Source organism: Ovis aries, chromosome 4 (assembly GCF_016772045.2).
Source record: "Ovis aries strain OAR_USU_Benz2616 breed Rambouillet chromosome 4, ARS-UI_Ramb_v3.0, whole genome shotgun sequence".
NCBI classification, from domain to species: Eukaryota; Metazoa; Chordata; class Mammalia; order Artiodactyla; family Bovidae; genus Ovis; species Ovis aries.
Genome location: NC_056057.1, coordinates 121,265,526 through 121,292,579, shown reverse-complemented (window position 1 = coordinate 121,292,579; position 27,054 = coordinate 121,265,526). Strand labels below are relative to the sequence as shown.

Below are 27,054 nucleotides of genomic sequence, written 5' to 3'. Positions count from 1 at the left end.
CACCGGCCTGGCCCCTCCTGGGGCCTCGGGACACAGGCAAGCAGGTGCCGGGGCCTTGAGCCACGTGGTCCCAGTCAGGAGAGGCCCAGGAAGGGGAGGCAGGGGTCAGGTCCTGGAGACCAGGGTCCGGAGCAAGGACCCCCGGGCATCAGCATAGCCCCGCCAGGGGGCTGCCACGCCTCAGGGCACCAGTGCCAGGGGTCTAGAGACAGGACCACCCACCCCACGCATCAGACACCCACAGAGGAGCCCCTCTCCCCACCAGCCCTGAGGACACACAGACCTCCCCCTGCAGGGGGAAGTGGAAAAATTCCTGAAAGAATGGGCATTCACCCAGGAGAAACAGAGTAACCTTCAACTGATACATTAAGTACCACCCATCCCAACATCAGTTTTGAACAAGAACAGTAAGTCAGGATATAAAGAACCTTGTGCTGTGTATTCCCAGTGTGTTACCATTTTCAGTCCTGTGTGATTCAGGTTTTGCTCTCCACGGAGTGAAGACTGTTCTTCAAGCCCTCGGGCCTCCCAAGGTGACCCTCTCCCTTACAACCCTGGCCCTCAGGCTTCTGCCCAGGCGCCCCTGCGGTGGAGATGCCTGCCCTACCATCCCCGTCTCTCACTCTCCACCGTGTTTCATTTACACATCCACTTCTCTGGGCCCCTCCTCCCCCCATCTGTCTGCATCTTGCGCTTATCACACTTTTTCTGCACATCAGTGCCCCTTCTCTGGACCACAAATTCCTATAGAGGGAGACAGTGCGTCTTGCCTGCCCCTGAAGCAGTTAACGTTTAAGGCATTGAATTTACATCCGTATAAATGGTCTACAGTCTCGGCAGCCCTCTAGGTGAGGGGCAGGTATCAGCTTTCTCATTTACAAGGGCACTTGGCCCAAAGTTCATGGCTTGTCCAGCTTCAAATAGTGAGTAAAAAAAATCTGTCAAGTTGCATCCAGAATGGTCAAGTTTCCAGATCCCAAGCTGCATAGCATACCCAGAGTCCAGATCCCGTCTCTACTACTGATTCCCGCCCCCCACCCCCAGACAGAAGGACAGACGGTAGGTGATAATGACGAACTGATAGATCGATAGGTGATGGGCGGAGGACAGAAAAACAGATGAAAATTCCCGGCTTCATTTTTCATTCCTAGCGCCTTTCCATTTGCCAAGTAGCAACCAGCTCTTAGGCTCGGCTGCTCCTTGCGAAGTTCTGAGACAGGTGTGGGATGAGGCGGCATCTCAGGCCCGGGCCGCCCCTGCCCAGCGTCCAACTTTGCGGCCCGAGCAGCTGCGGGGAGGAGCGCGGGGTTGTGGGGAGAGAATGACCTGCCCAGCTTGACGCGGGTCTCCCCCCATCAGGACGCCCTCCAAGTGCCTTCCGATTTTTCAGTTGCCCCAACCAACCCACTTGCTCTTTCTGCCAACTTCTCGGGGGTCTTTAACAAGGAGGACACAGTAGGTGCAAAGGCCGAGAGCCCGGGTCTCCGACAAGGTGGGTCGCTCCGGAGTCGCTCTCCCCTGGCATCTCCGCTGGGAGCTGGGCGGCACAGGGAGCCCACTCATGCGCACCCGTCACCCGCGGCTTAGAGGCGGTGGAGGGAGCGAAGGCTGGGGGTCGCCAGGGAGAGGCCAGGGGCGCGGGGAAGGAGGTACAAGCGGCTGGGGGCGGGCGGCCGAAGGGAGTGCGGGTGGCGGGGGGCGGTTGCGGAACGTGGGGCGGAGACCCAGGCGGCGAAGCCAGCGCGAGGGAGGGGAGAGACGGAGAGGCGGGGGCGGGGGGCGCGGGGTGCGGACGGACTTGGGGGAGGGAGCGGGGGCGGAGCCGGGGCGCCGGGCGCAACCTCGGCGGACCGCCGACCAGGAGGCGGCTGCCGGGTGCCGCCCACCGACCTCGGAGCGGGGAGCCGACCCTGGGGCCGCGTCGCTGCGCACGGGCGGCCCGGCCCATGTCAGCGCCGCGGAGCCGGGATGAGGGCGCCCGCGCTGCTGCCGCCCGCGCTGCTGACCTGCTGCGGCTGGCTGCTCGCCCCGGTGAGTGCCCTCGGACCCGCGCCCTCACGACCCGCCGCGCCGACCCTCCCTGGAGGGAGCGCCCCGGGCGCTCGGCTTTACTGCCGAGGCGCGGAGATCGGAGCTGGTCCCGGGGGCGCGGGGATCGGGGCTGGTCCGGCCCCGGGGGCGCGGGGATCGGGGCTGGCCCGGCCCCGGGGGCGCGGGGATCGGGGCTGATCCCGGGGGCTCGGGGATCGGGGCTGGTCCGGTCCCGGGGACGCGGGGATCGGGGCTGGTCCCGGGGGTTTCACCCGCCCTCCGAGCTCGCTGGAGGGCACAGGCCTGCCGGGGACTCTGGATCCCCGCGCAGAGCGCGAAGAACCGAAGCCCCAGCCTGGCCCGGTGTTAAGACCCGGCTGGGAAGGTGCGTTCGCTCTGTCTGCTCCGCGGTCCCGGGTTTGCTGGGACCGGAACCCAGTGCCTCGCTCGACGCCCTTCGTGGCGGAGCGGGTCCGGGGCCCTGGCGCCCCCTCTGGAGCTGGGGACTGGGCTGCGGTCACCTGCGCAGGCTTCTCCTTTCAGAGGGAAATTGGAGTTTGCCGTATCATTAAACACTTCCCTTTCCACCTGCTAGTACCGGCTAAGCTTCTTGTTTGTTTTAGTGTGTGTCAGGGAGACGTGGTGCGGCTAAACAAAGTTTCCTTTGGAAACAGCCTGCTTTGATTTGTTACCATTTGTTACCATTTGTTACCTATTTAAGAGCACCGGAGGAAGTCATATGCTGGGTGGAAGTTTGTTAACTGAATGCATTTATAGACTATTTAATTCTTCCTCTTACGAGAAGACGCTTAACCGTAAGCCCGGTTTCTTGCTTCCCTCCCGCAGCCTGGAGCCAGTTTGGGTGTGCGCGCGCGTACGCACTTCACACCGAGGCCAGATCACCGTCTCTATTGACTCATACCCCCTCTTACGGTTGCGAAGCCAGGGATGGAGCTATTTAGGGAAATTCGTTCTTGCTGAGGGTGTTTGTTTCCCGTCTGCACCTAGCCCACCCCTCAGAGAGGCCAATCCCTCCTCAGAGTGAAGGCGAACGATGCCTTCCTCCGTCAGAGGAATGCTGCGGGGATGAGAGCCTGTCTGACCATTTCAGTGCGCGAAAGAGCTGCAGGAATTGTTACGCTTAACGCTGCTTTAACTTCTAGGGTATCCCAAAATACGGCATCCCTGTGCGTATTTCAAGAATGCCTGGTATTATGATGTCTTTTAGTACCTTATCAAAAATCCATTTTTTAAGTCAGTACAATTTTCCTAATTCTGACATTTAAGGTATTGACTTGTTAACGTATGAAAAATACAACCTGGTTGAAACCAGAAGCTTGTACAGTGGCCGTTGTCCCGAGGTGAGCCATGGGAGAAAAAAGAAGACCAAGCTTCACATCTTGTTTTCTTAAGTGAGGGTGAAATCGCTAAGTCGTGTCCGACTCTTTGAGATCCCATGGACTGCAGTCTACCAGGCTTCTCAGTCCATGGGGTTTTCCAGGCAAGGGTACTGGAGTGGGCTGCCATTTCCTTCTCCAGGGGATCTTCCTGACCTAGGGATCGAACCCAGGCCTCCTGCATTGCAGGCAGACGCTTTACCCTCTGAGCAACCAGGGAAGCCCAAAGTGAGGTGAACGTGGCAAGAGCACCCAGCATTAAGTTTCTGCTCCTAACACTGCTGCGAACACGCTCAGCTGGGTCCCACTCTGTGGCCCTGTGGAGTCTAGACCACCAGGCTCCTCTGTCCATGGGATTTCTCAGGCATTCTCGGAGACCTGGGATGGGAGTGGGTTGCCGCTTCCTCCTTCAGGGGATCTGCCAAACTCAGGGATGGACCCCAAGTCTCCTGCATCTCCTGCCTTGGCAGGCAGATTCTTTACCACTGAGCCACCTGGGAAGCCCCTTAACACTGTTGGGAAATGTTATTTCTGGTTAGAATTCTACTGACTTATTTCAGTGGTAGGATAACTAAACGTGAGCATATGTGCTAAGTCGCTTCAGTCGTGTCTGACTCTTTGCAGCCCTGTGGACTGCAGTCCTGCCAGGCTCCTCTGTCCATGGGGATTCTCCAGGCAAGAATACTGGAGTGGGTTGCCATGCCCTCCTCCAGAGGATCTTCCCCACCCAGAGACCAAACCCGTCTCCTGCACCGCAGGCAGCTTCTCTACTCCTCAGCCACCAGGGAAGCCCAGTTAGATATAGGTGGCTGTAATACATGCAAGAGCGTGATTCTCTCCAGTAACACAAAAGTTTTGTTCAGACATGAGAGTGGGTGACACCGCTCCAGCCTACTGTGTGAGTACTTATGAGGGGTTGGAGATGGTAATAAAAGAAGAGAATGCTGGACCTTTGTGAAAATAAAGACCAGAGAATATTACCTTCCAAGACTCAAGCGGCATTCAGCCTGTCTTTTGCACACACTGACAGGCAGTGTTAATCGCATCTTTGGTTCCCGTAATCGAGCCTGGCGAGAAGTCCCCCACTGCCTCGCTGCTGCCTCGCTGCTGTGACTCTGCTCTAGGCCTCTCCCGGCTCACCCCTCATCTTTTTGAAAAGTTTGTTCATACCAGATTCCAAAGTTCAGTTTTGAATGTGACCTGCAGCCTCTAAAAATAAAGTTATTCTATTAGGGCTTTCCAGTGAATGCGGAGGCTGGCCTTAGATGAAGCACGCTGGCGTCTGGGGTTGTGTGCAGCCATTAAGAATGGGCTGATGAGTAAACATGTATTTACTTTGATTAAATCAAGGGCTATGAACTGGAGGACTCGAATACTGGAAGATTATTGGATTAAAGAGCTTTATTGCTGCCAAATTAGTACTGACAACATACAATGTATCACGTTAGTCAGTTTGCTTTCCTGCCCAGAAAAAAAATTATATCAAGTTTCTTGTTTACTAATTCCTTTACAAAGCAAATACTGAAGCTTTAAAAAAAGAAAAAATTACCATGCCAAAATGTGAAGGTTATTGCTTTTAAATGAGTGTTAGTTTGGAAGCAGTTTAGAACTGTGAGATTTAGGGGCTTTTATGTAGAGTTTTTCCTTGCCTTTCCTATTACAGTGGAATTGTCCCTTTCTTTTAACCATGACTAGGTGAGCAGTATTCACCCAGAATGCCGATTTCATCTGGAAATTCAGGAGGAAGAAATGAGATGTGCAGAGCTTCTAAGGACTCAAACAGAAAAACACAAAGGTAAGGCAGATAGATGCTTGGTGAGACTCTCCCCGGGGTGGACAGGCGGGCTTGCACCTCACTCAGAAAACTGGTGTTTACAGTCACTTGTGTCTTTTTTTTTTTTTTTTAAGTCTGTTTCCACTGTTTTTTTAATGAACTGCTGGCAAAAATCCTATAGCATTGAGGGTAATGGGCAGTGGGGTATGTGTGTTGGGAAGGGCAGAGGGGAAGGGGGTCCTTCACGTAAACCTTTTAACGTAATAGTTTCCGTGGTTTGAGACAATAGCAACAGTTATTAAAATAATTTATGACAGTTGTTACGATTTGCAAAGGCAACACTTTTTCCCATGGAAAGACTATTTATCTGATTTCTTGCATTTTAAATCCTTAGTTACATCACAGATTATTTAGATCCAGTTAAGAACAGTGGGAATTTATCAGAAATTAAACAGGAAATTGAGACTTTTGCTTTCTTGAAGAACAGACCAGTTATGAGTACAGTGAGCTTACTGACTATTTCTCCCAGAAGTAAAGCTGGGATGATGAGCTCCCGCCCTGGGTACCGTCTCCTGTTTGTAAACTCTGAAGGTTCTGGGATAACACTCAGATCATAAACAGTGGCAAAAACCTCTTGTCCTTCAACTTTCTTCTTTTCCTCTGTTCTGTGTTATCATTTTAGTCTATTCAAGAAAAAAATTAAAATCAAAGTACAGCCACATGTTAAGAGTCTGGTGCCCTGCAGAGGACTGTGAGTGGGAAGTCCCAGGTGTGGGTGTTGTTCTAGACCAGCACTTCCCAGTAGAAGCAGGATGCAAGCCTTATGGGCAGCTTGAGTTTTCTAGTGGCCGTGTTAAAATAAGTAAAAAGAAACTTAGGACTTTGACAATGGTTTTATTTATCCAAATATATCCAAATCACTATTTTTTCAACTTGTAATCAATGTAAAATATTGATGAGAGGTTTTGCTTTTTCAGTGTATTGTCTTGGAAACCCAATATGCATTTCACACTTAGAATGCATCACAATTTGGGTCACACATTTCAGGTATTCACAGATGGTCTGCAGCCAGAGGGGTTTTAAACCAGTTCTAAAACAGCTCTCCTGGGCCCCTTCCTGTCTCCCTGGACCTTCCCTTTCCTCAGCAGAGAAGACAAGGACTCTGGCCCAGGGGCTCCTTGCAGCCTTTGAGATCTGTGGTTCTGCAGTGCCCACAGCATTCTGAGAGCCACCTCTTCCCAAAGGTCTGGTCAAGCTCTGTCCGGAGGAAGGCAAAACAGGCGGCTCAAACATGAACTCAGGAGATGTCCTGTAAAAGCCACATGTGACCAGCTACTAGGATCCATGAGGCTGGGTCTTGCCAGTCAGGTCAGCCTCAGGACAAAACAGCTGCCACAGCCACTGAGGCCTGTCCTTTCGGTGAAAATTAAGAGACTTAGGGGAGCTAAACGCTGATAGGAGACATGCCGAAACCCCAGAAGCATCTAGTCGTGGCAGGGAGCAGGTCCGGCCAGCACAGCGCTCAGTCCAGGCCTCCCTCATGGAGAGTGCGGGCGGGTTCCGTCCGCCGCATCTGTAGGGGTGACCCTCAGCCTTTGCCCCCGAGGGCCGTCACCGGACCATCAGGTTGCTGGGCTCTGAGGCTGCTCACAGATGGCGTCCACTCCCTGGCACTGACCGGGGACAGCTGTGAACAGAGCCCCTTCTCCACGCGGGGCATCGGCCAGCATTCAGAGGGCAGCCCTCACCGCTGGCAGGCCCCTGCCATAGGCCTGATACAGCAGGCACTCCTGACGTGGGAACAAGGGAGGACGCGACCCCTGACACGGGGCAGACTGAATTGGAGTCAGTTTACCACCACGGATAAAGCCTCTGCCCCAGCCCACCTTGCAGTCACCCGGGGTGTCCCTCCTGCCCCTCGCTGTCCCCTCTGCTTGGGGAACACCAAAACACCGCCTCGTGTCTCCTCCTTAGCACTCTTCATCCCCCGTGCTCACCAGAAGGGCTTTGCTAACAAGAGGAAGCCAGCCCAGCAGGAGGCAGGGAGCGTTTACTTTCCAGAGAGGGGCTTTGGCTGTGGCTTTCCCTCGTGAAGACCCCTCCCAGCTGGCCAGGGCCACTGGGCGTCGGGAGGGGTGCCTGCAGGCCTGTGCCCATGACTCAGCCTGGTGGAAGCGGGCCCAGGAGAGCAGCGTGAGCACGTCCACTGCGGGGCAGGGCGTGTGGTCCTCAGTCGGCTCTCTTTCGTAGAGACTCTTCACCTCCGGTCGGCCCAGGTGGACGGAGTGTGGCCTTAAGCAGCTCGAAGGCTTGTCCCTTAGTGCTTCTCGTTCCAAAGGCTCGAGTCTGGCCCTGGTTCCTGGCCAACACGAACAAGTAACATTTTGCCACGGGGCCTTGGGGAATGTCCCTCAGCACCCGCTTGTTGCTGTGAAGAAACGCAGGCACCAAACATTAGAAATGCAAACTTTAGGTCCCTGTTGTTCAGTTGCTCAGTCATGTCCGGCTCTTTGTGACCCCGTGGACTGCAGCCCACCAGGCCTCCCTGTGCTTCACCGTCTCCTGGAGTTTGCTCAAACTCATGTCCATCGAGTCGGTGAAAATACTCCAATTCTTACAAGTTTGCAACTAGTACTTTTTAAAAGGTTCTGTGGGAGCAGGCGGAGCTGCTGTGCAGACGCTGCCTGAGCTGCCAGGCTGCTCTGCAGGGACTGCGGGCCAGGCCAGCCCTGCTCAGAGAGCTGCTCGTGGTGCAGAGATGGGCCAGGATGTTTAAAGTGCTCCTCAGGGCTCAGCCCTCACAGGCTTTGCTGTCTGGCTCCGCGTTCCTCAGAGTGACCTCACAGGGCCCACTGGACATGCTGCCAGGGACGTGGACAGCACAGCCTTGGTGCCGGCTGGAGCAGAAAGACGTGGGAGAATTAGAGGACGGCCCTCCCGTCTGGAGCCGGGGGAAGGTGTCACTCGGTCTTTCTGCAATGACAAGCGTCAGTCCTTCGGTGTTTTCTTGTATCAAAGGCTCTTATTTCACTGTTAGCTTGACAGTAAAAACACCTGCCAGAGCCCTTTCACCCTGACTCACAGGAAGAGCCTGTGGGCAGCACTCCGCCCCCACAGGAGGGAGGCTGGCCAGGTAGCCTGCCTGGTACCCCCACTTTCTGCAGAGAGAAGCAGCTTGTGTTCTGAATTCCCATCTTTTCCTTGTTGCTCTTTGAAATGTGTGTGGCTCGAATACCAAGGATATAAATAGTAATGAGTTACCAGAATAAAGATACTACAGACGAGGTGAACCGGGAGCTGAGCGAAGGCCTTCTCACCGAGCGAGATGAGACGGATTCCAGTACCCACAGTGAGCATCAGGAGACACCGGGTCTGTAGGAGCTGCAAGAAAGCGGCGTGAGACAGCAGCTGAAATGGCAAAAAAAAAAAAAAAAAAAACAGTTTTCAATTCTGGTGAGGTAGTTTGTGTGAGTCTAACAAGGAATCACTTTTATTACATGTTGGATCTAAAACAAACACAAACAAACCAACACAGAAATCTATACAAAAGCCAACTTCAGTTCTAAACCTCTTTAACGGATTCACTTTATAAAAAAGAAAAGTTTAGGAGGTATTTAGAGATATTTAGGGCTTTGTGACTTAATATTGATTCAGCACTAAGACTGACCTAGTCCCACCTGTGAAGCTCAGGCCACGGACGCCTGGAAATAAGCTCACAGCAGCTCTGTCCCCACCTGCACTGCCAACCACAGTGGGGGGCCCTGAGTCACCACTGCTCTCAGCCTGCGTCCCTGCCTATGTTCGTGTCACCTGGGACCTTCCCCGCGACTTTGCATCCTCTTTGCCCCAATTTTGGGAGGAGGATGGGGCAGCTCCACAGTCTGAGCCATGTCATTCATGGCTATGGAGGCTTTGATAACAAGCAGCAGCTTAAACCAGGTCCCCGGGAGGCGCTGGACTAGCAAACTTCCCGCTGTTTGACTTTTCTAAACAAAGGATACTGGACTGATTTTGATTCACCCGCCGAGAGCCATGGCGGGTTTGGGTTTGCTCCCCTTCGAGCTAGCGGGAGGTCCTGGCTCATCCCGGGTGCCTGCAGAGGGCTCAGGCCCTGACAGGTTGGTCATCAGAGGTGACTGCTCCAGGCAGAGCAGGCTGTGGGTGACTGTGCTCTCACTCCCGTGGGTGCCCTTTGCCCTCAGCCCCACAAGCTGCGGAGGAAGGCCTGGGGCAGTGTGTCCTTCCTGAAGAGCCCTGAGCTGGGGAACCCAGGAGCCGCGGGAGACGCTGGTGTGCCTGCCTGTCCTTTGCCCCATGAGAGTTGCCCTCTTGTTATGGCGATCAGCCCTGGGGCCACACGCCATCTGCCAAGCTCATTCACCGACGCTCATCCTCAGGGAGGGTCTGAAGCAAGGCTGTCCGTGCCCCTCCTGAGGCGCCCACGCCTGTCCCCAGCTCAGGGGCGACTCCCCGCAGGGAGGCCGTCCGCAGCCTCTGGTAGCGGCTCCCACGTGGGCTGCTGGCCCCTCTGCTGCGCTCTCCACTGTCCCTGCAGCCACAGGTCCGGTCTGGCACTCCTGGGAGTGGCCAGGCACACCCTCTGCTGTTCCGGGGCGGGCCCTGTCTGCACACCCCCAGCCTCCTGGCACCAAGGCGTCTGCCATGGGCCATCCCGTCTGCTGACCCAGAAGCAGACCTGCAGACCCCACCTGGCAGGCAGACGGAAGGCCCTGAGCGTCCTCCCTCTGGACAAGGGAGGGTGACGTCCACCCAGCAGGCATGGGGCATCCCGGTCTTGATGCTTGAAGGTGCCCTCAGCCACCTTCCCGAAGTGAGGACACAAGAGAGGACCCCCAGTCTCTTGCCCAAGCTGGTGGCAGCACCTGGCTCCCTGGAGCCTGAGCCTAGCGCTCTTTTCGTAAAACTGTACTTGGCACCATAGTGAGAGAGGTGTGCTTTAGACCAGGGTTTTCTTCCCTCCCAAGCCTGCTTCAAAGCTGAGGGGCCTCCCCCTGAGCCCCCACAGCTGCCTCTGTTCATCTGCTATCTGCACCTCTGCTCAGGCGCCCCCTTGGGATGGAGGACCCTCCCTGGCCACTCAGAGTGACATTGCCCTGCTGGGGTTTGGAGGCAGCGTGGGGATTTGGTGAGTCCTTCCTAGCTGGCTGTCCTCACTACACGCCCGGTTCTCTGAGTGTCCACAGGGGCCATCGGAGGCCTCTGGGGTTCAGCTGCAGGCAGAATCCCCACAGTTCGGGTGCTGAACCAGGGCCCAGGGCAGCCCAGACGCCTGCCCTTGCACGCCACCGTGGCTGTGAGCTGAGAGGGGCTCCTGCAGCCCGAGAACTGACCAACAAGTCGCCCCTTCCCCACCCCAGGGAAGGGCTGCTCCCACTTCTCAAGTCATCTGTGACTTCTTACAATTCCTTCCTTCCCTGCGAGGAAAGGTCTGAGGCTGGTCTGAGCAGACGCAGAGGGTGAAGCCAGGCTTCCCGGGGGCCCGCTGCCCCGGTGACAAAGACAGCATGCGTCCCCTGCTGTCCCTCTTACCCACCCTGCGTGAAGCACCAAAGGTCGCCGGGCAGGTGGCAGGCAGGTGGGGGTTCAGGCTTGTTCCCGAGCTTGGAGAGCTGGACAGGCCACCGGAGAGACCACTTGGCTGGGGACGCCGCTGTGAGGCGAGTGCAGTGAGCGGGTGGAGGGGGGAAGGCAGAGGCGCCTCAAGGCCTGAAGCTGCAGACGGGTGGGGTGAGAAGATCCGACCCCTCCCTGGGGGGCAGCGGGGCCCCCGGAGCAGGCTGCGTAGAGCGAGAGGAAGGGACGGGAGGAAGGCTGGAGGCCGCCCGCTAGGTGGGACCGTGCAGGGCCATGGGCCCCGGAGGCCGGGGGAGTGACCGAGGGCCGGCCCGAAGGGTGTGGCCCGGAAGGAGGAAGGCAGGGAGACAGGGCTCCCGGGCTGCGAGGTCAGCAGGATGTGCCCACCGGCATTGGCCTGTGGAAGCAGGCCCCGGCCACGCCCCTGGCCCCGGCCACGCCCCTGGCCCCGGCCACGCCCGCAGCCAGGAGGGTGGCCCCGCGGGAGGCTGGTCTGGACCGCCGGGCGTCCAGCCCCGGGGGTCACACTTGGATGAGCAGCTGCCGGCCCGTGTGAGGATGTCTTGTCATAACACTGCGAGATGGATGTCCCGGGACCATCCCGGGACGGCGCCCAAGTGCTGCTCGTAAATCCACGGAAGATCGCCCTGGGAGTAACATGGCAGGGCTCCCCGTGCTCCAGCCCCAGCCTGTCAGCTGAGTCCGGCCTCCCGTGCGATGCAGCTTGACTCTGCCCACCTGGGAGCTTGTGCGGCACCAACAACATCCCAAGGGGTCACTGACGTCAGAGAGAAGGTTGTTGAGGATTTGCACAGAGGATGGTGGGTGAAGGTGCGGCGTCTGCACAAGCTTAGCTCTCCATCAGTTCTGAGCTGACCCGCTGCGGGGCCTCATGGGTCTCCTGACGGTCCTGTCCTGCTGGTGTGGGAGGAGACGCCTGTCTCAGGGGGATTTCCAGTCAGCCCTCAGGCAGGCGTGCCTGCCAGGACACCCACCATAGGCACCGCATTTTCTCAGCTCAGTGTAGGGGACATTTTGATATTTGGGGTTGATTGGATTCAGCATATTTTTTAAATAGGTTCAAAGTGGACTTCTGTACATTTCTTTTTTTTTTCTTTAAAAAAATAGATTGTTTTGTTCAGTTAACAGCTTTGATTAGTTCTGGGTTTTGAGTCTTTGTTTAGCATTAGTTCAGGTCCCAGAATATGACTCCCAACTATGGAATCCACCTGAGCTGAAATGAAACTTTGCTGCTTCCATATTCGAAATTCCAAAGGGATTCAATCAAGACACCATCTGGTAGCATTGTCGCCCAAAATGGCATTTCCCAGACCTTGGTTTGTGGTTTGCCTCCAACTTACCAAGGTTGGGATCATTGTAACACCCTAATTAGACTGGATATCCAGGAGGTGTCTGAAGAATGAGGTCCCCGTAAAACATTCCTTGTAGCCCTGGAAACGCATTTAGAGCTGGAGCACCGTTGTGGGAGCACCTGGGTTCACTCCCGTATAGAGTCCAGGCTCCTGCACAGGTGGTCTAGGAAGCAGCGTGGCTCTGGGGCATGGTCCACACCCGCCCGATGGTTTCTCTCTGGGACCGAAGGCTTGGCCTGCAGTGTGGACTTGGAAGAGCCAGCCCCAAGCTGGTGCCTTTGTTGGCTTGTGAATCTGTGCTGTTCCTGCTTCAGGAAGCCCTGGAGAGACCCTCCTGGCCCAGCGCCTCTATGAGGCCCTCGGGCAGCCTCAGGACCAGTGACACACTCAGTGAATATTTTTTTTTTTTTTTGGAGACATGAACGCTCATCACTGCAGGTGTGAAGAGTCCGAGGCTGTCGCTGGTCCCAGAGCTGTGCTGAGTCATGAAGAAGGTCCAGTCCATTTGTGAAAAATGAATACTCCATCTCTGCCTGCATGAGCAGAGGTTGTCATCTCACCCTGAGCCTGTTCTGTGAGTGCCTTCCGAGTGCTGATTGGAGCAGCCTGCTCCCAGCACGTGGCTGGTTTCACCTGCACTGACATGTCTGAGAAGTGCACCTCCCGACATGGGCTGTTATTTGTTCTGGGAGGCTGTCCCCTCAGAAGGGTCCTTTCCTCTCTGCTCCCACCCTTAGCAAGTACTGTTGTCATCCCTAATGACAGCATTTCTAAAAAGACTTTTGGCTCCATGTCCAGCTGAGGGAATGCATGGAAATAGCGCTCCTTACACCACTGCAAGTATTTTGAGAACAAAGGGTGTAAATATGCATCCTTAGAGCAACAGAAGGAGGCCTCCACCTGGGAGAGCTTGGCCGCCACTGCTTGTGTCCGGGGTAACTGGGTTCTCTGCAGGATGTCGGGAAACAGGGCATCCGTAGTTGGACACCTGGACAGGTCACACCGAATACGCCCAAAGGGTGACTCTGAACCTGAGGGAGGGGCTGGCAGGCCGGTGTCTCAGAGCCTCCAGGTCCAGTGCACGGGTCCCCAGGGATCACGTCACCGTCTGCGGGGCTGGGGGTCTGAGCCCACTCAGCATCACATCCACTCCCTCGGTGTGCACCAAGACCGCCAGGCTCAGGGGCTGAAACATGGGGCATTCCGGGCCGCTTCCCTGGGGGTGACTTCCACATCTCAGCCTTGCACACCCTGCAGTCAGGAGGCAGACCCTGGGGTCCTTCGTGTGCTGTGTGGCCTGAGAGTCTAGGGTGGGAGTGTTCTGAGAGGTAGTCTCAGCAGGCAGTCAAGGCGAGGCAGCAGTGAGGATGTGGGGAGGTTTCTGCTGGTTGTAACCACAGCCGCCCTGGGAAGGGGCCAGGCTCGACCAGGGCTGAGCCTGGAGCCCCCACGGAGCCCCGCTTAGGCCATGGGCACACAGCAACTTTGCCCAGAGATAGAGGCCCGGAGGATGGCCGCTTCTGGCCACCCTGTTCTCCGCACCCTGTGAGAGGTGGGAGGCTCTGCGCTGCCCCAGCTGCCTGTGTGGCCTCTTTCGAATCCCGGGTGCCCACTGGCCTGGGGAAGCCCTTTGGTCAGAGTCGTCCCGACCCTGGGGGTTTCAAAGGCTGGCCTGGATTTACCCGCAGAAAGTGGCACATCACGCACTCACCCTGCACCCGGAGCGGGGCCCTCAGGCGGCAGGCAAGCGGGAAGCGGCCTGTTCGGCCATTCGGGTCAGAATAGGGGAGCGGGTTCATAGAGAAGCACAGACCCTTTTATTTGGGTTGGCCAAGAATTTCATTCAAGTTAAAGCTGGCCGGGGGGGTGGGGGGGCACCCGAACAAACATTTTGGCCAACCCACTTTAAAAAGGACTTTTCCCAACTTCAGTTGGTGAGACGATCCATCAAGCTTTCAATTATTTACACTGGTAGTAGACGGGGGTTGCTGGGAGCCGGAAGCAGATCAGGGGCTCTGAGGGCTAAAATGAAGATAACTCCTTTCTTTAAAACTGTTAAATCAGAGTTTCAGAGCACAGAGGACCGCTGGCAAACCTGCTGGGTCAGCACAGCCCCCTGCAGGGGGTGCTGCCAAGCTGTGTCTGCACAGGGCAGCTGCGGTCCTATTTTAACGAGGGCGGCCTCACCGTCAGCTCAGCCAGCGGTGAGCCTCATGCCAGCCCAGCCGGCGGTGACATCTGTGCTGCTGCCCCAGCAGGGTGCGTCTGGCAGTTTCTCTTCTCCTGCGGGAATGCAGAGTCCTCACCTTCAAGGAATAAGAATAAGCAAGCTACACGAGAGCGGGCTGTGCTTTCCGGCTCTGAGACTGCTCCCGTGAGAGCACCCCGAGGCCTCTCCTGGAGTACCGCTTCCCTCTGTCCCTGTGCACTCTGCTCCTGGGCTCAGTGGCAGGTGCACGAGGCCTGGGTGCATGGACTCCCCCACCGGGGACCCTGGCCGCCTCTCTCCAGCCAGGGCCCAGGATCCCACGTTGCCCCAGCTACTCCAGGGCCGGACCTCGCTCTGCAGGCCAAGGGACTGTGGCTTTCCCCTACTGTCTGCATGAGCAGTTTTCCGGCAGCACGGCTGCCCTTTCTGTGTGACCAGACGTCCGTGGAATCAGGTGTTGCCGAGGAGGCGCCAGGTGTTCAGCAGCTGTCAGGGCTTCGGCACTTGCTGCGCCGGCTGGTACAGGACGCATTCCATGGACCTGTGCACAGAGCTGTGGGCTCTGACCCTAGGGTGCTTCTGCCTGCACCCCCAGACATTAAGCAGCAGATCAGTCACCTCGCAGAGTGTCCCATATTCCGGGTGCGTGTCGGTGTGTCCTTCCAGCCCGTGTCTCCTTCCAGCAGCTTGGGCATGAAGGCTTGCGGAGACTCAGGTCAGACCCTCCGGGAAGAGCGGGTGCAGGCCGCGTGTGTGCTCCGTGGGGTCCCCGCACCGGTGATCGGTGTCCCTCAGCACCCCATCATGCTGTCTGGCCACTGGACTGTAAGTGGCCTCCAGATCTTGGACACCGAGTTCTTTTTCCCTGCAGTTGGCTCGTGCTCTTTGGAGCTGCTCGTCTTTCCCAGCCTTCCCCCGATCCTGTTCCTGATTCACACTTGAACAAGTCTGTCTCAGGGTCCAAAATGTCAGCTTTTAAAGTTCTAACCATTCTTTGCACATATCAATTAGCATTCTCTGTAAAGAAGAGCTTTTCCTCATCATTTGGGGAAGAACTGCAGTTCCTTCTAAAAGAACAGGGAACAAGTCCAGTCACGTGGGGGGCACCTACTAAGGACTTACTACCTAGAGTTCCGATCAGACAGTCGTGTCACCGCTTCACGCGTGTGCCACACGGAAGTGGATGTTGGACTATTTGTAGCCATTAAAAACGCAGCACGCTGCGGAAATAACAGGAACAAGATGAGACGCATGTTGCTGAGAAAGCAAAGAAGACACCCACAGGGCATCGTGTTTTTCCGAAAGGAAAGCACGTCACGTCACTGTGCCCGTGGTACACAGAGTGCAGGCTGCTGCACAGGGCGCGCAGGATGCTGTGCAGGGTGTGGTGTAGGATGTGGTGCAGGGTGCGTAAGATGTTCTGCAGGGGGTTGTATAGGGTGTTGTATAGCATGTGTAGGGTGTACAGGATGTTTAATAGGATGTAGTATAGGGTCTTGTATAGGATATTGTATAGGCTGTTGCATAGGATGTTGTATAGCATGTATAGGATGTACAGGATGTTTAATAGGATGTTGTGTAGGGTGTTGTGTAGGATGTTGTATAGAGTGTTGTATAGGATGTTGGATTGGAGAAGGCAATGGCAACCCACTCCAGTGCTCTTGCCTGGAGAATCCCAGGAACGGGAGAGCCTGGTGGGCTGCTGTCTAACGGGTCGCACAGAGTCGGACATGACTGAAGCAGCTTAGCAACAGCAGCAGCATAGGGTGTTGTATAGGGTGTTGTATAGGGTGTTGTAGACGGTGTTGTAGACGGTGTTGTATGGGGTGTTGTATGGGGTGTTGTAGAGGGTGTTGTAGAGGGTGTTGTATAGGATGTTGGATTGGAGAAGGCAATGGCAACCCACTCCAGTGCTCTTGCCTGGAGAATCCCAGGAACGGGAGAGCCTGGTGGGCTGCTGTCTAAGGGGTCGCACAGAGTCGGACACGACTGAAGCAGCTTAGCAGCAGCAGCAGCATAGGGTGTTGTAGAGGGTGTTGTATAGGATTTTGTACAGGATGTTGTATAGGATGTATAGGCTGATGTATAGGATGTTCTCAGGCCCTGAAGAGAGCAACAACCAGGTACCCATGAGTGGCCAGGAGGAGGCCACTCAGAGGGGTGTTTCCCCAACACCCACAGCATGGAAGAAAAGGGCAAGACTGTTTGTGGAGCCGGTGTCTTTGGGGAGAGCCCTTGGAACACCCTGTGATTTCTGCCCCACTGTGGAGGGAAGGGAGGCCCCCCAGTCCCAGGGGACGCAGGGATGAGAGGTGACTGGCAGCCACCCCACTGCAGCTGGCAGGGAGGTCTGCTGGATCTGTAACTGTCCTCTGCCGGGGAGGACGGCCCCCAGAGCAGAGTCCAGAATGGGTCAGTGCCAGCGTTTGGGGTGAGGAGCCTCTGGGCTGTGGGAAGTGGAGGTGCTGGATTCTAAGGGGAGCCCAGAAGACCACCACCAGCAGAGTGGCCCCAGGCTGCCCTTGGCCCCCCACGCTGGGCCACTGGCCTGAAATAAGCTGGGGTCTGGGAGGCGCGTTCACTAGGAACCAGGCTGCACCTTGGAGCAGGGGCCACGGGGGCCGTTCCACCCCTGGCACCACGTGCCGTCAGCCAGGGACTAACCGGAGCAGGCGCGGGCTCCCAGCGCCGTGCACACCTCCCCACACCTGGACTGAGGCCCCTGCAAACGCACACCCAGCGCTTGTGCAGCGCTCGTGGGCTAAGATCGCACACCTGGAAGGCCTTGTAGGATTGTAAGGGCATCTCCATGAATGGCCGAGACGTTCCAAGTGGACAGAGGCTGGTGTCGCAGGAAGTGGCCTGCAGCCCGTGGGCCTTAAGACTCCTGAGACTCACTAGGTGTAGACCCCCAGGTATGAGGCAGAGTGCCTCCAGGGGTCGGCAGGTCCTCCCGGCTATGATGTCCTCAGGTCCTCTTAGTGAGCCCCAGCTGGCCCTGCCCCACAGTCCTTGTTCTCCAGGCAGAGCCCTGGCACTGACTGTCAAAGGCTCACGAGGAGAATGGCAGGCGCAGTGAGGAATCGTGGCAATCATTCTCAGCCTGCTTTGTTCCCGCTGGGAGAGTCTAGTAGTTAATGTGGCCTGAATCACCCAGACCGGAACTCAGGGGACGGGAGGGCCGCGACATCAGAGCCGTCCTGCGGCACCGACCCGCCAGCCAGTCTCCTGTCCTCAGCCCAGCGGCGGGCTTGTGGCCCTCACACGGGTGGCCCCACAGGAGTGCCAGGGTCGGGGGCCCTGGGGGCCACTCGCCACCCAGAAGGCCCAGAAAGGTCAGCGATACTCCGTCTGGCCCAGGCCAAGACCACCGGCCCGGCGCTGCCACTGACGGCCAGGGCAAAAGCAGCCTCACTGAGCTGGGGGCCCACTGGGTGTCTACCCTGCCCCACCCCACACAGGTCATGCAGAGGCGCTGCAGGCGGGGCTGGGGGTCCCTGCCGCATCACTCAGTCCAGTCACTTAGTTGTGTCTGAATCTCTACGACACCAGGAACCACAGCACGCCAGGCCTCCCTGTCCATCACCCTCTACCGAAGCTTGCTCAAACTCATATCCATTGAGTCGGTGATGCCATCCAACCATCTCATCCTTTGTGGTTCCCTTCTCCTCCTGCCTTCAATCTTTCCCAACATCAGAGTCTTTTCAAATGAGTCAGTTCTTCGCATCAGGTGGCCAAAGCATTGGGGTTTCAGCTTCAGCATCAGTCCTTACAATGAATATTCAGGACTGATCTCCTTTAGGATAGACTGGTTGGATCTCCTCGCAGTCCAAAGGACTCTTGAGAGTCTTCTCCAATACCACAGTTCAAAAGCATCAGTTCTTTGGTGCTTGTCACCTCCAGTGAGGACGTGGCCGTCAGGGGTCAGGGCGGTGGTGGCCAGGTGGGGCCCTGGCCCCGCCCTCCCTGTGTGCACCCGTGAGCAGGAAATGCAGTGCCCTGCAAGCTCTGCCTAGAGAAACTGCAGGGCCTGGGTAGTGAGACTTACATGGTTTTCTGGAAAGTGATGTTTATATCATTGAAACAATGAGAAAATAAATCCAGGAGTCAAAACACCGCCAGTACCCCCGTCTGTGGTAGTGTGACTTGCCCGGAGGTAGCCTGGAGAGAAAGTTGGTTTTGGGGAACAAGGGGATTAGGGTTCTCTCCATGATGGTGGGTACCCCCGCTGAAGACTCCCGTCTGGAGGGTGAATTGCCGCTGTCCCCGTGGAGCTCCAGCATATCTGGAGGCCCGTGTTCTGATCGTAGCCCGTCCCGCACTCTCCATCAGTGCCTCCAGCGTGTTCTGTATGAGATGCGGCAGAGTTTCGGGCATGTCTGGAGGCTGCACCCTGCGTCAGGTCAGTTTTCCTGAACCGCTTGGGCTAGGAGATTATTTCAGGGCACTGAACTGCCCTCCCAAGAGGAGCTTAAGAAGCCCAGCACCACTGGGCTGTCCACTGGGCTCCTATGCTTCCTTTTCTGGTGACCCTGGTGGGAAGCTCTTTGCTCAAGGCTCCCTGCCACCTCCTCCCTGCAACTGCTGGGACCACTTTGCCGAGCTTACAATGTATCGTCACCGCCCACATCTGCTACTCAACCAATGGCTTAGTTAAACAGTATGTAAGCTGACAGGTACCAAAAGGCACTTGTTTCTGGGAAAACCAGTTCGTGTGCTTTGGAAAAACTAGGAAAGTGAGTTGCTAAGCAGCCACAGAGTTAGAGGTGAGAATGATGGCTGGGAATGTCTGGAAATCTGGTTTTGCGAAACAAAGTTTCACCGGGCTCCAGTCTCCATGGGGTTCTCCAGGCAAGGGCACTGCAGGGGTCACCACTCCCTCCTCCAGGGCATCTGCCGGGGTCAAGCCCACATCCCTCACGGCTCCTGCATTGGCAGGCGGGCTCTTTACCAGCAACACCACCTGGGAAGCCCCGTATCTCTCAACAACTAGCATCAGGCTTTGCAGCAGAACAAGACAAGCTTCTCTCGGGAGGAACACCGGGTGGTCCCCAACTGCAGTTCTCAGAGTGACTCCGCCCATCTCAGGTGGCCTGGTTGGTTGGGGCCTCCCCTGGGCGCTGCTCCAGCAGGTGGCCTAAGCAGAGCTTCCAGACACTTGGCAGGCTGGGGGAGGCTGGAGTTCCCAGAGTTCAGAATTCACACTCAATGTGATTCTTCCAAATTTAGTTGGCCCGAGCCCCGGGTGCTGGGGTCCAGGGCCCTTCAAGGGCAGTGCCCACTTCCCTTCTCCTGCAGGCTCTTCTGCGCCCCCTTTGCTCCGCCTGAGTCTTTAAAACACATGTGCTATCTGTCTTCAGTTTTATGAGCTCTAGGAACTGCCCTTTCTGATTTCTCAACTGTCATTTTCATGAGGTTTGGAAGGTGGAGAGAGAAGCTCATATGTTCCCCGTTATCTGTGGCTTGTGCTCAGACTCACTGCGCAGGTAAACCCCCCACCACTGCCCCCTGCTCACCCACACACCCCCAGGCCCGCAGGCCACACTGTCCACCCGACTGGGAGAGTGTTTCTACTGACATCTTTGTCCTGATGACTTATTCTAATTAATTTTTCAGAAAGCAACATTTTCTTTAAATATGTGAGCTACTGTAGTGTAAATTTATGTACTCAATCTTTGGTATGTAATTCAGTTTGTAGGATGAGTGTATTTTTATTTTGGGGCTTCCCTGGTGGCTTAGATGGTAAAAAATTGCCCCGCAATGCAGGAGATCTGGGGTCGATCCCTGGGTCAAGTAGATCCCCTGAGGAAGGAAATGGCTTTTATGGACTCTGACTTCAAGGACAATTTGCAGATTTAAATATCTGATAAGGTTTAGTTGATTGCAGCAGTCAAGATGACATATTGGTGATGAAATTTAGGCTACCTTCATGGACTTATCTAATAACTTAATTAGCACAACATCAAAGCCTAAATCATTTTTCAGATCTCTTATTTTGCATGATAACCACCCCATGAGGGGTGGTATTCTTGCCTGGAGAATCTTACGAACAGAGGAGCCTGGTGCGTATAGTCCATCGAGTTACAAAGAATCGGACAGGACTGAGTGACTAAGCACACATATTTTCATTTTCTTTGTAAAAGCCTTTAGAAAGATATTTTCAACTTTTCTGCAAAATCTGGTTTGGAGCCAACTTTTCATTATCTGTTTTCATAGAAGTAAAATATTCCTGTGGTCAAACCAAAACTATATCCTGGTTATCGTACAGGTCTGGATGGCATGTCAGACAGCAGAAATGTTGCTTCTTTGTTTTAACTGAAGCCAGCACACTGCTCCTCCAATGCTGAAGTTTACCTGAAATGTAAAACTTTAGAGGTCACAAAACATAGTAGAAACACCTTGAACTTGTAGTAAAAAATCCCTGGGTTCAAGGATTCATTATCTGTTTGTTTCACGTTGAGAGGTCCTGGCACTGTTTGAACCTCAGTGCTCGTTGTTGGTGAGATGCTTAATGCAATGCTTGTATGAATTACCCTCATGGGGTGGTTATTACGCAAAATAAGAGATCTCAAAAATGTTTTAGGCTTTACCGTTGTGCTAATTTAAGTTATTAGATAACTCCATGAAGGTAGCCTAAAATTCATCACCAATAATCATCTTGACTGCTGCAATCAACTAAATCTTATCAGATATTTAAAGTTGCAAATTGTCCTTGAAGTCAGAGTCCATAAAAGCACAAAGGTGAGTGCCTCGGGGGACCCTCACCTCCGAGACTTACACAGATACCGGGTGGTGCCCACTGCATCACAGGGGCAAGCACATCATCAGGAAGAAGCACCGATTCTGCTGAAATTCAAAAGTGCACAGAGCACGCTGGGTGCCTCAGATTCGTCCCTTCACACTCACTCATTTCTGCAGAGCTGATCACTGTGAACCCGTGCAAAGCATGTTCTCAGTGATAATCGTGGTGCGAGTCTGTTTCACAGGAGAGTGATTTGCAGTCTAATCATCTAATTGACGGGCTCTCTATTTGCAAAGCTTCAGAGCAGACCTGGCCCCACTGCTCTGGGTGCCACATGCGCAGCCGGAGGGAGCTGCCTGAGGTGGGCAGCGGGCCTCACTCACTCCTGTCTCCCCTGCAGCCTGCAGCGGCATCTGGGACAACATTACTTGCTGGCGCCCCGCAGATGTCGGCGAGACCGTCACGGTGCCCTGTCCAAAATTGTTCAGCAATTTTTACAGCAAACCAGGTACTGTTCTGCTGTGTCATTTTTGAGCTTTTCAGGGGTTTTGGTCGGAGGGACCGACTTCTCCATGGAGGCACAAGAAGCAGGGCATCGGTGTCCACGACCTGGTGGGTCAGGGAGCAGCTGTGCTGACCTGGCCTTAGAGCTTGGGAGGACAGGATGCCTGCTGCCAGGCCGTCCACCCACAGCACACGCAGAGGGCTCGGACGGGAGACCCCGAGCAGGAGTACAGGTTTCCAGTGCAGACGAGGGGCCGCAGGCACCAGGCAGGGGGAGAACAGGGACACTTGCCTCACCTGGGCACCCATGGCCCTCAGAGCATGTCCTCCAGGGTGTCCCTTGCTGGCCTGGGACACACTCTCTCCCTCACAGGAAACGTCTCCCTCCTGGACCGACTCTGGGTTCTCAGCCCCTGAACACCTGCAGGAGGCGCTCATGGGGCCACGGGCTGCCTCTTCCCGGGGCTTGCTCTGCACACAGACCGTGAAAACCCGGTTATTTGAGAAATACACCTGTTTCTTATTTTTTTTTTTAAGTTGTAGGTGGGAAATTGTGGGGGAGTGGGCGGGTGGGGGAGTGGGCGGGTGGGTCTCTCCAGACATTGGTGCACGTTGTCATAGCAACTATGCCAGTGGGCCCTGGGGCCTGCAGAAGGTCCCCCCAAGCAGGGCTAGGATGCAGGTGGGAACGGGCCGCAGAAGACTCTGCCTCTGGATGGGGAGCTGGGTTGGGTGTCGCTCCAAGGCAGGTCTTTGAAAGGAGCGGTGTCAAACCTCCAGGTGCAGGAGGGCCAGGTTCAAGGACTCTGAGATCTGTTCTGATGAATGGACGAAGGCCCTCAGGGGTTCTCCCCCGTGGGGGAAGGTGCTGCACTCTGCATCCAGCAGCAAGAGGGCCCAGCCCTGCGTTCTGCCTGCTTCTCTCTAGAAGCCGCAGGGCTGGTCTTCAGAGGGCTGCAGGGCTCATCATGACCTGCCCCGACTCGAGCCTGAAAGTGACCTGGGATGGGAGCTCTTCCCGGGGGCTGGTGCCTCGTGGAGCCCGCCACAGTTCCAGCCTCGCCCCCGAGTCAGGACCCTCCGGAGCAGGGTCGGAGCCCAGCGGGACAGTCACGCTCAGCCATGCACTGAGCAGCAAGGAGAAGAGTGGGGAAAACGCTAGTCTCTCAGTCGTGTCTGAGTCCTTGAGACCCTAAGGACTGTAGTGACCCCCGGGCTCCTCTGTCCAAGGGATTCTCCAAGCAAGAATGCTGGAGCGGGCTGCCATGCCCTCCTCCGGGGGATCGCCCCCACTCAGGGACCGAACCTGTGTCTCTTGCACAGCAACGCCATGCCCTCCGAGCCATGAAGGGTGTGCAGTCAGCTTTGGGGGTGCTGGGGGGTGCCTGTCACCACTGTGCTGAGAACCCCCCATGAACCGCAACTCAGGACGGCCGGAATAGGGAGTGGCCTGGAGATACGGGGGCCCTGCAGCAGGGGGAGGTCCCACAGCGAGTGACGCCCCCGGAGAGCAAGGTTCTTACAGACCCTGGTGGGGAGACCCTCTAACTGTGCGCCTGCCTCGCCCACTGCCTCGCCCACTGCCTCGCCTACTGCCTCGCCCACTGCCTCCCCGCCTCACTCTCTGCCTCGCCCCCTCACTCTCTGCCCCGCCCCTCACGGCCCCGCCCACTGCTCCGCCCCTCCACTTTGCCCCGCCCCCTTGCCGCCCCGCCCCCTGGCCTTCCAGACCTCAGGGTACAGTCCCAAAGGCAGGTGGGCTGCAAGCGTGCTATGCACTTGAGGAGTTGACTGCCGAGTCGTGAAACGGGCCGCTTGCTCTAGGCTGTGGGCCACCAGTGGGCCACCTTCGTTAAGCGTCAGGTTTCTCGTCCACAGCAAGGGGTCGTCGCAGGGCCTCCTCGTGAGACGTCAGGGTTGCATGAGTTACAAAGAGCCCCGCGCGCTGCTCCGCCAGCGCTCTTCTCTGTTCCCGACTCCAGCCGGCAGGACAGGGTGATTGGGGTCTGGCTGCAGACCCTTCTCACTTGACAGGATACACCCCGTTTACTTCCACTCTGCTCTGTTAACTTCATCCCACGTGACCACCATCACGTGCCCGTGCTTTGTCGGAGAACCTGCTCCCTCCAGCCACTGAGGCCCCCAGAAATGCAAGACAACTGCCCAGGTTCCAGGGGTCAGGAGGCCCTGAACAGCGGGCACCCTGGTCCAGGCCCTGACCCTCACCGGCCCCGAGGCATGGGTGCAGGGAGAGACAGGGAGAGACAGGCCCCGAGGCGCGGGTGCAGGCCATGGACACTCAGATCAGACCCATGGTGTTCACTTTCCAGGAAACATAAGCAAGAACTGCACCAGTGACGGGTGGTCAGAGACATTCCCGGATTTCATGGACGCGTGTGGCTACAGCGACCCTGAGGATGAGAGCAAGGTAAGCACCTTGTTCGCTACTCCTGGCCTTGTTCACATCTCCTTCCACTTCCGGTTAGATCCAGCCAGGGCCCTATTTCAGCTCAGCTGCCTGGGCTTAGGAATCGTGACGGTTCTGTATGGTTGGGGTAGGGAGGCCTCGTCAGTCTGCTGCGTCTGGAAAGTGACCCCAGAGTGGCGGCGCTTGCTGAGCCCAGCTGTAATGCGTGTCCTTTCTGCTGTGAGGGTTTCTTGTTCCCTTGGAGATGTCGCCACAATACAGGCTCTCAAGCAGCTGTGAAGCGGTTTTCTCAGCCTTGAGCCAGCTGCAGGGACGGGACCAAGCTTGGAGCATCTGTGCAGATATGGAGCCAGTGTGCCTGGCCAGCGCTGCCCCGGCTCAGCGCCTGCTGGTGATGCTCTCAGGCTGGGTCCAGACTTGGCCCGGGGCAGGTGAGGGGCGAGAAGAGCCCCTCCTCCAAGAACAACTGCAGCCCCGCTGAAGCCTGCCCTGGGCCTTCTGTAAGCTCCCCAGCGCCGGCACGCTCACCCGGCCGTGGCTGTGATGGGGGTTATTTTGTTTACCACCAGAAACCAGCCCACTGTCCCCCCTCAGGCCCTGTCACTAGGGCCATGACCTTGTGTGGACAGGGAAGAACCTTAGGAGCCCCAGGTTGGGCCTCGTTCAGACGTCTGCTCCCTGCCAGCTTCGGGTGTTCAGTTCAGTCGCTCAGTCGTGTCCGACTCTTTGCGACCCCTTGGACTACAGCACACCAGGCCTAACTGTCCATCACCAACTCCTGGAGTTTACTCAAACTCATGTCTATCAAGTCAGTGATGCCATCCAACCATCTCTTCCTCTGTCATCCCCTTCTCCTCCTGCCTTCAATCTTTCCCAGCATCAGGGTCTTTTCAAGTAAGTCAGTTCTTCACATCAGGTGGCCAAAGTATTGGAGTTTCAGCTTCAGCACCAGTCCTTCCAATGAATATTCAGGGTTGATTTCCTTTAGGATGGACTGGTTGGATCTCCTTGCAGTCCAAGAGGCTCTGAAAAGTCTTCTCCAACACCACAGCTCAAAAGCATCAATTCTGTGGTGCTCAGCTCTCTTTACGTTCCAACTCTCACATCCATACATGACTACTAGAAAAACCATAGCTTTGACTAGATGGACCTTTGTAGGTAATGTCTCTGCTTTTTAATATGCTGTCTAGGTTAATAGCTTTTCCTCCAAGGAGCAAGCATCTTTTAATTTCATGGCTGCAGTCACCATCTACAGCAATTTCGGAGCCCAAGAAAATAATTGTTTCCCCTTCTGTTTGCCATGAAGTGATGGGACCAGTTGTCACGATCTTAGTTTTTTGAATGTTGAGTTTTAAGCCAGCATTTTCACTCTCCTCTTTCACTTTCATCAAGAGGCTCTTTAATTCTTCTTCACTTTCTGCCATAAGGATGGTGTCATCCGAGGTTATTGGTATTTCTCCTGGCAATCTTGATTCCAGCCTGTGGTTCCTCCAGCTCAGCTTTTCTCGTGATGTACTCTACATATAAGTTAAATAAGCAGGGTGACAATATACAGCCTTGACGTACTCCTTTTCCTATTTGGAACCAGTCTGTTGTTCCACGATCAGTTCTAACTGTTGCTTCTTGACCTGCATACAAATTTCTCAGGAGGCAGGTCAGGTGCTCTGATATTCCCATCTCCTTCAGAAGTTTCCACAGTCTGTTGTGAGCCACACAGTCCACCCACTGTGTGTGGGGCTCATTCAAAGAGCCTGGGGGCTGCCTGCCGCCCAAGCAGGAGCCCAGAGAACCTTGGCAGAAGCCTGTCTGTGGGGCTGGGCGTCCGAGCTCTGTGTGCCTCGCTGACAGGTGTGGGGTTCTACTGCACGCGCTGGCCGCGGGGGCTCACAGCCCCTCACATCCGCCTCGGGGAGGCCCCGAGCCACTCCTCCACCACTGCAGGTGTGTGCTCGCCAGCCACTTGCCCACCCCACACCTCATTTACCAGGTGACAGCCCACTTTATAGACGGAGAAACTGAGGCTTGGAGGAACGATGTGGCGTGGCCAGGGCCCCTGCCATTCTGACGAGAGTGAGTCCGTCTGACCCCTCCTTGGGGGCAGTTCCCGAGCCCCCGCTCCCCACACAAGGAGTAGCTGCCCAGATGCGCTGGGACCCACCTGGGCAGCCAGGCCGGGGCTGCTGACCCGTCCACAGACCCACCTGGACCTGCACCCTTCGGTGCTCTGCAGGGACCCCGCAGAGAAGGGGCGGCCAGGAGGCCCCCGTGGCCCCCTGGCTGCAGCACAGAGAAGGTGGGGCCCCGGTGCTGAGCCTGCAGCTTGGGGGGCTTTCACCGCCTCCACTGTCAGCCCCGTCACCCAGAACAGGCTGAGCGCCATGGCCCGCAGGCTTGCTGGAGGCCGGGCCCTCAGGCAGGCCAGAGACCACCAAGGGATCTTCACGGGCCTGTGAGCCGTCTCAGGTTCCAGACTCGCCCCACACTGCTGTTCTGCGATATAACGTGTCCAAACTAGGAACCATCCTGTCGGTGTTCTACGAGTGAGCCTTGAACTGTGTAGCATTAACCCCAGTTTGAGGACCGTCCCTGTAGAGACAAGTGTCCCAGCCCTGTTCTGACCGGGAGCGAGGACAGCCCCATGACAGCCTGGCCCCTGTCACCTCACACGTGCTCCCAGATGGGCGAGGGGAGCAGCTGGAGAGCGCCCGGCCTCCTGAGCCTTGAGGGCAGGCAGGGCTCCGACACCCACCTACCATTGCCCACAGCTCCTGCCCGCCATCACAGCCAGCCCAGCGTGTGGACCTCCCAGGCCTCAGGACCCCATGGGGGGAAGCATGTGTCCAAGCCCCCCCGTGCTCACAGCCTGTGCTCACATCACACAGGAATTGAATGTTCCGGGAAGCCCGGCATTCCCCTCTGTCTTCAGGCGACAAAGCTCTGACATGGCTGTAAAGGACACCTTGTGGGAACCACGTCGGCTCAGACCCCTCGAGGATGGAGC

The 27,054-nt window shown here is 56.2% G+C and overlaps 1 protein-coding gene and 1 long non-coding RNA gene across 4 annotated transcripts in view; one reads left to right on the top strand and one right to left on the bottom strand.

The window, feature by feature from the left end:
• Nucleotides 1–1,824: 1,824 nt before the first annotated feature.
• Nucleotides 1,825–27,054, top strand: part of VIPR2 (vasoactive intestinal peptide receptor 2) — a 66,403-nt gene continuing 41,173 nt past the window's right edge. For 2 of the 3 annotated variants that reach the window (XM_027969089.2, XM_042249118.1), the window contains exons 1-4: nucleotides 1,825–2,031; nucleotides 5,124–5,223; nucleotides 21,522–21,629; nucleotides 23,956–24,053. In XM_027969089.2, coding sequence (XP_027824890.1) covers nucleotides 1,969–2,031; nucleotides 5,124–5,223; nucleotides 21,522–21,629; nucleotides 23,956–24,053 — 369 coding nt within the window. In that variant the 5' untranslated portion in view covers nucleotides 1,825–1,968. Of the gene's footprint in view, nucleotides 2,032–5,123; nucleotides 5,224–12,586; nucleotides 12,745–21,521; nucleotides 21,630–23,955; nucleotides 24,054–27,054 lie in introns of those variants that run through there. The other variant, XM_042249117.1, reaches the window with a different exon arrangement.
• Nucleotides 6,077–11,152, bottom strand: LOC121819484 (uncharacterized). The gene is made up of 3 exons (XR_009600590.1): nucleotides 10,757–11,152; nucleotides 8,464–8,610; nucleotides 6,077–7,630 (listed from the first exon to the last, which is right to left on the bottom strand). It is a non-coding gene; the product is annotated as an uncharacterized LOC121819484 (long non-coding RNA).